General features: G+C 67.2%; 4 protein-coding genes across 4 annotated transcripts in view; 3 read left to right on the forward strand and 1 right to left on the reverse strand.

The window, feature by feature from the left end:
• The window catches only part of PFL1_02106 (uncharacterized protein), a gene marked incomplete at both ends in the record, with an annotated part of 4,853 nt that extends 2,491 nt beyond the window's left edge, over positions 1–2,362 (reverse strand). The window contains 2 exons of the mRNA XM_007879617.1: positions 93–1,702; positions 1,834–2,362. Coding sequence (XP_007877808.1) covers positions 93–1,702; positions 1,834–2,362 — 2,139 coding nt within the window. The remainder of the gene's footprint in view (positions 1–92; positions 1,703–1,833) is intronic.
• A 767-nt stretch (positions 2,363–3,129) lies between these two features.
• PFL1_02107 (uncharacterized protein) lies at positions 3,130–3,643 on the forward strand (the record flags this gene model as incomplete). Its single annotated transcript, XM_007879618.1, has 2 exons — positions 3,130–3,426; positions 3,542–3,643. The coding sequence occupies 2 exons, from the start codon at positions 3,130–3,132 to the stop codon at positions 3,641–3,643; spliced, it is 399 nt and encodes a 132-aa protein (XP_007877809.1).
• A 928-nt stretch (positions 3,644–4,571) lies between these two features.
• On the forward strand, positions 4,572–6,296 carry PFL1_02108 (uncharacterized protein; the record flags this gene model as incomplete). The annotated part of the gene is made up of 1 exon (XM_007879619.1): positions 4,572–6,296. The coding sequence occupies one exon, from the start codon at positions 4,572–4,574 to the stop codon at positions 6,294–6,296; it is 1,725 nt and encodes a 574-aa protein (XP_007877810.1).
• A 444-nt stretch (positions 6,297–6,740) lies between these two features.
• Positions 6,741–7,434, forward strand: part of PFL1_02109 (uncharacterized protein) — a gene marked incomplete at both ends in the record, with an annotated part of 1,190 nt that continues 496 nt past the window's right edge. The window contains 2 exons of the mRNA XM_007879620.1: positions 6,741–6,912; positions 7,057–7,289. Coding sequence (XP_007877811.1) covers positions 6,741–6,912; positions 7,057–7,289 — 405 coding nt within the window. The remainder of the gene's footprint in view (positions 6,913–7,056; positions 7,290–7,434) is intronic.

Raw genomic sequence — 7,434 nt, forward strand, 5'->3', positions numbered from 1 at the left:
GCCGCCGCCGCCACCGCCGCGCCTGGTCCCGCCGCGGCGTCCTGCAGCACGCCCGAGAAGAAGGCCGACACCTTGTCCTCGGGCCCGCGCACCTCGTGGAGCTCCCTCGATGCCATGCCGGCGTAATCGCGCAGAAGCATGACGTGGTCGATGGGCGGCTCGAGCCTCAGCTGCTGCAGGGCGTCGCGAGTGTCGTCGTCGAGCACGACGTCGCGGTCCGCATCGGCAGGGTCGCCGCGCTTCGGGCGCAGCTTGCGGCAGGCGGCCTGGAACGACGCCTGGTGCAGCTGCTCGATGTGCTCGAGGTCGCGGAAGGCGTGGGGCAGCTGCCGCTGGATGCGCGACGCCGCCTTGTGGAACGGCGTGTCGGCCTTGTTGTAGGTCATGGCGTTGGCGAGGACGCGGCCGACGTCGTCCCTGAACTGCTGCACCGAGGCGTACGCCTTTTCGTGGAGCCGGTCGCGCATCGTCGACCAGTCCATGGGCTCCCTGATGATGTCGTAGTAATCGGGCACCTCGGTGCGCGACACGGGGGCGGCGAAGAAGTGGGCGCGGTCGAGCGCCTCGACCTTGGCCAGCGCCGACGCCAGCACGTCGTAGTAGGGGAAGAGGGTGGCGTTGACGAGGGCGTCGCGGAGCAGCCTGGCCTGGCGCAGCTTTTCGCGCTCACGCTTGCGCACCAGCTCGGCGAGCATGCGCACCGCCTCGAGGTCGTTGCGCAGCGTGTTGAGAAAGGCGAGCTTCTTGACCTTTTGCGCGTCGGTCTGCTCCTTTGTGTGCGACGACGCCGTCCAGGGCTCGAGGTGGAGGCGCTTGAGGAGGGGCGCGCCGCGCCTCGCCTCGCGCTTGAGCGACCAGAAGCGCGCAATCTGGGCCACCAGCGGCGGCTTTTTGCGCAGCGCGATGCGGCCGATGTAGTCGAGCACGCGGTTGACGATGTAGGCCGGCACCAGCGGCGGACCGGCGCGGTAGCTCCTCTTGTAGGCGCGCGCCGACTTGCTGCCCTGGCCGTCGTGGTCGGCCAGCACCGAGCCGGAGCGGCTGACGGGGATCAGCGGCGCCGCCGACGAAGAGTCGAGCGACTGCTCGCGCGTGCGCTGCGACGAGTGGCCAAAGGGCGAGCCGCGCACGGCGGGGCCGTCGAGGTCGTCGTCGTAGGCCGATATGGCGTTGGCGCGGTCAAACGAGATCTTGAGCTGGGAGCGCAGCTTGGGCGGGACGTGCTTGTGGCAGCGGGCGCGGAGGATGGGGGCGGCGTCGCTGTCCGAGTCGTCGTCGCCGCTGTCGCCGCCGCCGCCATTACCGCCGCCGCCACCGCCGTGGTGGCTGGTGCGCTTGCGCTCGGTCTGGATGAGGAGGCCGGCCTTCGTGGCGCAGGTGACGTGGAAGGCGGCGTAGCAGACCTTGTTGTCGCACTGGATGCAGGCGCCCATCTTGCAGCGGCAGAGGTAGCACTGGAGGCGCCAGCGCGCCTTTGGGATCTTTTCGACGCTGTCGATGGGCTCCATGTAGACGGGGTTGCTGACGCCCGTCTCTGGGATCCACATGGCGCAGAGGAGGTGGGCCCACTTGCCCTGGGTCGTCTGCTTAAACGCGCCGCCCTCGTGCGGGCAGAGGATGCACGACACGGCGCGGTCCGGCGAGACGGTGCACTTGCGGCACAGCCACTGGCCCTCGGGCACGTAGGGGATGCCGTAGCAGTCTGCCAGACAAAGGGAGGGGGAGCCGAAGGCAGGGGGGAAGGAAGGGGGAAAGAGGAGAGGCGCAGCAGCAGCATCAGCAACGTCAGCCCGAGGGTCGGTGGGCGTGCGGCGCCGTTGGGTGGCCGCTCACCTTGGTGCACGGCGAGGTTGCAGCCGTCGCAAAAGACGATGGCGTTGGAGTTTTCGCCCTCGCCATCGTCGCAGATTGCGCACTTTGTGTCCTCGCCGTCGTCGTCGTCTGCGCCCGGGTCGTCCTGTGCGCCGTGGGGTGGCTTTGTGGGGACCTGCTTCATGAGGTCGAACCACTCCTTTTCGAGCTGGTCGATGATGATTTCAAAGACCTCGTTGGATACGGCGTCGAGCTGGTCCCTCTTTCGGTCTGCGTTGAGCGCGTCGAGCCACTCCTGGTCCTGCTCGTCCATGTCGTACTCGACCTGGTGTTTGAGCTCGGTCTCGATGGGTTCGACGTAGCGGAGGTAGTGCTCTGGACGCTCAAAGGGGCTGCCGTCGTTGAAGCCAAAGTCGACATTCTGCTGGTCGACGACGCCGGCGGGGGCGGCGAGCGCGATTGCCTCTTGTGCGGGGATGCGGCGGAACGAGACCTTGGGCAGGGACGAGGCGAGGGGGATGTTGTTGGGCTTGGTCGGGAGGCCGGGCATGGCGGCGGGCGGCGGGCGGCAGGGAGGCAGCAGACAGGATGCTACCAGTGCTGCTGGGTGGCTATGCTGCTGCTGCTGCTGCTGTCGTCGTTTTCGTCGTCGCAGCTTCTCGGACAAGAGGCGGACGAGGATGAGGGCGGTGCTGGCATGTGCGAGAGGGCGGCGTCTATGGATGAGGCGGGAGCGTCAATCTGGGCGGTGGCTGTTGCAGCAGGCGAGCCAGCGACTGCAGTGGTGGTGGCGGTAGTGCTGCGAGCATAAAGCGGCGTGCTCGCGCGCAGGATATGGAGGTGAGGGTGCGCCGGCCGCCCTTGATGAGATGAAGTGGTATGGTGGGTGGTGGGTGGTGGGTGGTGGGTGTTGGGTGAGGGGGCGGAGGCGGCGAGTGCCAACAAAGCTGCGCTGTTGGATGCCCCGAGCGCTGGGCCGCCGTGTCCGCTGCAGCTTGGAGGCCTGCACCCTGGGCTCTCTTGGGCCTCATCGCTGGCTCGAGGCCCCACCGGCGCGTGGCGTCGCGGGCGACCTACCGGAGCCCACTTCCGAATTCCGCAGACGATCCACCCGATGCAGTGCACACTCGCCAAGGAGACCCGATGGGCCATCGGGGCAGAGCAGCGCGGGCAGCCTTGGGTTCCGCCATCCTTCCTCCACCTCTCTCTGTGGGCCAGGCTGGAGGGTAATCGCCGCCTTCTTCCTTTCTCTCTCTCTCTCTCTCTCTTCCTCTGTTGCTCCTCGCCCACCACCTCCTCAAATCACACGACCCAACAATGATTGCACACACCCTCCGCTCCACGCTCGCGGCACCTTCGACGCCCGCACGGGCATCCCCCTCGCAGCTGCGCTTCGCCTCGTCGTCGTCGTCGTCGTCGGCGCCGCCTCCTACCTCGAACGCCACCCGCTCCACCGTACCCCCTCGCTCCACCCACGCAACCTACCACCCAAAGGGCTACGGCGTATCCGAGGGCCTCAAGCGCGCTCGCAGGCCATACCTCGTAAAGAACATCGTCACCGGAAGCCTCATCATGGGCTTCGCAGTCGGCGTGTACCTCTACTCGATCTCAAAGGTCAGTCTGCCGGCCTCGTCGACGCGGTTTCTTCCATCCTTCGCTGACCCCTTGACTCATCTCCTTCCACTTCGCACCGATCCGCGCCTCTTTGCCGCCTCTTCGCCTCCCACAGGTCAAGCAGGACGACTTTTCCGACCTTGCAGAGGTGCGCGCCCCCGCCACCGCCGCCGACCAGCCCCAGGCAAACGGCACCGCAAACGGCCACAAGGTCTGATGCCAGGCTCCCTTTCCTGTCCCAGCCGATGCATCGTCGTCGATTCCTCGCCCCTTGGCCATCGAATCTTAGCACCACCTCTCTCGGCCCTGAGCATGTCGCCCTACCGCGGCGCATCCTCGCGAGCGACCCGACTGCTTCCGACCGTCGCCTGCTGCTCTCCGTGGTGCTCACCCGCATGACGACAGGGCTCCCTCTTTCTCTTGACCCTACGAAGGCGCGCACCGCTGATCCGCTCATGGCTGAGCGGTAGCGAACGACACCGCGCAGAGGCTGCTTGATGCTGCGTCTCCAGGAACTCGTGCATGAGCGGACTGCGAGTGCCACCAGGTCGGGCCGCAGGCTGCTGCTGCCGTTCTTGCCATGCCGCTGCTGCGCCCGTCTGTCTGTGATTCCTGGCCATTCCGGCGAGAAGGAAGGCGCGCGCGGGGCCCAGTGGCCGCCACCGTCTCGTTTCCCGCCTGCCTCGCTGCTGTCCGCGGTCCGTTCCCGGATCAGCCAAAGCTGTCGAGGTGGTCGTGTTTGAGCGCCTTGCAACTGCATCGCTGGTCCGGAGCATCCCTCCGAGTCGGACAGTACCGAGTCGCCTGGGAGGGCTTTGCGGCGAGAGGAGGGGGGCCAAGATGCTGCGCTCAACTACCGCCGACGGACGCGTCACGGCTCCCCCATTCCTCCACATGTAGGCTGGCGTGGAAGCCACCGTTGGGCGCCGCTGCTTTCCTCTTCACCACCACCACCACCACCACCACCGCCCTGCCCTCGCTCCCCTCCCGATTTCATATATGCCTGGCCTTGGGCATCCCCTCTACTGCGAGCGACAATGACAGCAATCACTGGCTCGCTCAGTCGGCAGGCGCCCCGACTCCTGCGCCGCCAGCTCGGCCGCAATGGGCGGGTCCAAACTAGCCTCCTCGCCACCTCGACGCCCATGTCCTCCGCGCCACCCGCATCCACCTTCTTCCCACATGATATCAGCAGCAGCAGCACCGCCTCCGCTTCAACTGGCCAGCGCAGGGGCTATGTGGCGCGCCACTCGTCCGGCGGCGGGCGCTTCCTCCGACACGGCCGATCACACCTGCCCGGGCAACGCCCGGCGGCACCACCCGGTCCCGGGTCCTCACAACAGCATCCCGACCCCGTCGACCCGGACCAGCGCTCCACGATCGACACCGAGCCACGGCAGAAGGACCCCGCCACCGGCGCTGAGACGGCGCCCGTCCCCGTGGACCCGGCCGTGTACACCGAGGCCGTCATCCCCCGCGAGCCAAGGGACGTCCTGCAGCCCGACGATCCCAACTTTGAAGGCGCCTCCCGCCTGCTTGGCCAGTCGGCGCTCGTCGTCACGCGCGAGATTGAGATGATGAACATCTTCCTCGGCTACGAGCAGGCCAACCGCTACTCGATTGTCTCGCCCACCGGCGAGCAGGTCGGCTTCCTCACCGAAGAGGAGACGGGCTTCCTCGGCGGCGCCATGAAGCGCCAGCTGCTCCGCACCCACCGCCCCTTTCGCGCCACGGTCATGAACGCAGAGGGCCGCCCCGTCCTCATGATCAAGCGCCCGCTCACCTACATCAACTCCAAGACCAGCGTCTACGCCGTGCGCCCAGACTACCCCATCGGCTCTGGCCCGCCCGGCGACGACGACCTCGCCCTCATCGGAGAGGTCCAGCAGCGCTGGCACGTCTACCGCCGTCGGTACGAGCTCTTCCTGCGCCGCCCGCCGTCCGACGATGGCGACGACGCGGCGGTCCGCAGCAGCGGCGGCGACGGCGACGACCACTTTGAGCAGTTTGCCCAGATCGACGCCGGCCTGTGGAGCTGGAGCTTCCTGATGCAGGACGCCGACGAGCGGCTCGTGGGCGCCATCGACCGCAACTTTCGCGGCTTCGCGCGCGAGATTTTCACCGACACGGGCGCCTACGTCGTGCGCTTCGACTCGGTGGGGCAGACGGACATGACGGACCCGAGGATCGCGGCGTCGCAGCCCGGGCAGCCTGGGCCGGCGTCCGAGTCCGAGTCGAGCGGTACGGCGCTGGTCGAGAGCCAGGGAACGCGGCCGCTGACGCTCGACGAGCGCGCCGTGGCGCTGGCGACGGCCGTGTCGATCGACTTTGACTACTTTTCGCGCCACTCGAGCCACGCCTCGGGCGGCGGCGGCATGTTTCCCTGGTTCTACATGGGCGGCGGCGGCGCCGAGGCGGGAGAGGCGGGGGCGGGTGGAGCAACGGGCGGCCAGCCGCCAACTGCACCGCCGCCGCAGCAGCAAGACGATGGCGGCTTCGGCCTCGGCTCGGGCATGGGCATGGGTGGGTCGATGGGCCAGACCGACTATCCTTACGACCCATCGCAGAGCGGCAGCGGCTCCGACACGCTGCCTCGCCAGACGCCGCCAGAGTCGTACGGTGACGCGCCGCCGTCGCCGCCATCGACGGGACAGGACGTTCCGTGGTGGGAAGCTGCGCAGCAACAGCAGCAGCAGGGCGGCGTCGGCGACGGCAGTGATGGGGGAGGAGATGTGTGGGGGACCGGATCGTCGGATCCCTGGGCTGGCGCCGACGATACCGAGTTTGGAGACGGCGACGGCGGCGATGGCGGAGGGGGAGGGGGTCTGTTTGGTAGCTGGACCGACTGGCTCCCCAGTGGTGACGATTAGACTCTAGCCTGACGGCGGGCGAGTTTCGTGCAATCCCAGGCAACACCACCGCTTCTCATCGTCATCGTCACCACCACCACCGCCGTCGTCGTCGTTTGAGGCGCCTGCCGTCGAGCGCAGTGCGGGCTGGACCCTCTCGTTCGTGTGTCTGTGCCGGCCCCATCCCCGCGTTTGGAAGCAGGCGGGCGCGGGTCAGGCCTCGCTTCAGCGCGGCGCAGAGTCCGAAAATCCATCGAAAAAGACGAGGCCAAAACCGAGCTCTATCTCGTTTGCCTGCAGTCGCTGCCATCACCCACCACCGTCACCACCACCACCACCACCATCGATAGACAGCAAGGCGGGGGGAGCCAGGACTTCATGCTCCGTCATCTCTGTCGCCCCATCATAAGCAGCACCATCCCTCGCACCGCCGTCGCATATCGACTTTCGACTTCCACGGCCAGAATGTCGTCTTCCTCCACTGCAGCTGGTGCAGCTGGCGCTGCCGCCTCGACGCCAGTGATTGCGAGCGACAAGCGGCCCATTGTGCTCAGTGGACCCTCTGGCGTCGGAAAGAGCACGCTGCTCAAGAAGCTCTTCGAGGAGTTTCCGCACGATTTCGGGTTCAGCGTTAGCCGTGAGTGTCTCCCCCTTTCCCTCTCTCCCTCGCTCTTGCTGCTCAGTGGTCCTAGCATCCCAGCCCGTCGTCATCATTTGGCTTACCCATCCTCTCCCCCCCTCCCCTCTTCCCGACACTGCACCGCGCTGTACCGCTCTGAAGACACAACAAGGGCGCCGAGGGAGGGCGAGGTGCGCGGCCAGTCGTACCACTACGTTACGCCCGACGAGTTCGAGTCGCTCGTCCGCTCCGGCGCCTTTCTCGAGCACGCCCAGTTTGGCGGGAACCGCTACGGCACCACGGCCAAGGCCGTCGCCGACGTCTCGACCGAGGGCGTCCAGGGCCGCGACGGCAGCTCGAATGCGCGTAGGGCCGTGCTCGACATCGATGCCCAGGTGCGTTTGTCGCGGTTCGCGGTTGTGGCTGTCTGGTCCGGTCCAAAGGCGTTGGACATCGTCGCTGAGTCTCGAGTGTGCCTTTCCCCTTCTCTTCAACCTCTCCTTTCTCTCCCTCCTCCTCTCCCTCCTCCTCTCCCTCCTC

This window comes from Pseudozyma flocculosa, assembly GCF_000417875.1.
Source record: "Pseudozyma flocculosa PF-1 unplaced genomic scaffold scaffold00005, whole genome shotgun sequence".
Taxonomy (NCBI): Eukaryota; Fungi; Basidiomycota; class Ustilaginomycetes; order Ustilaginales; family Ustilaginaceae; genus Pseudozyma; species Pseudozyma flocculosa.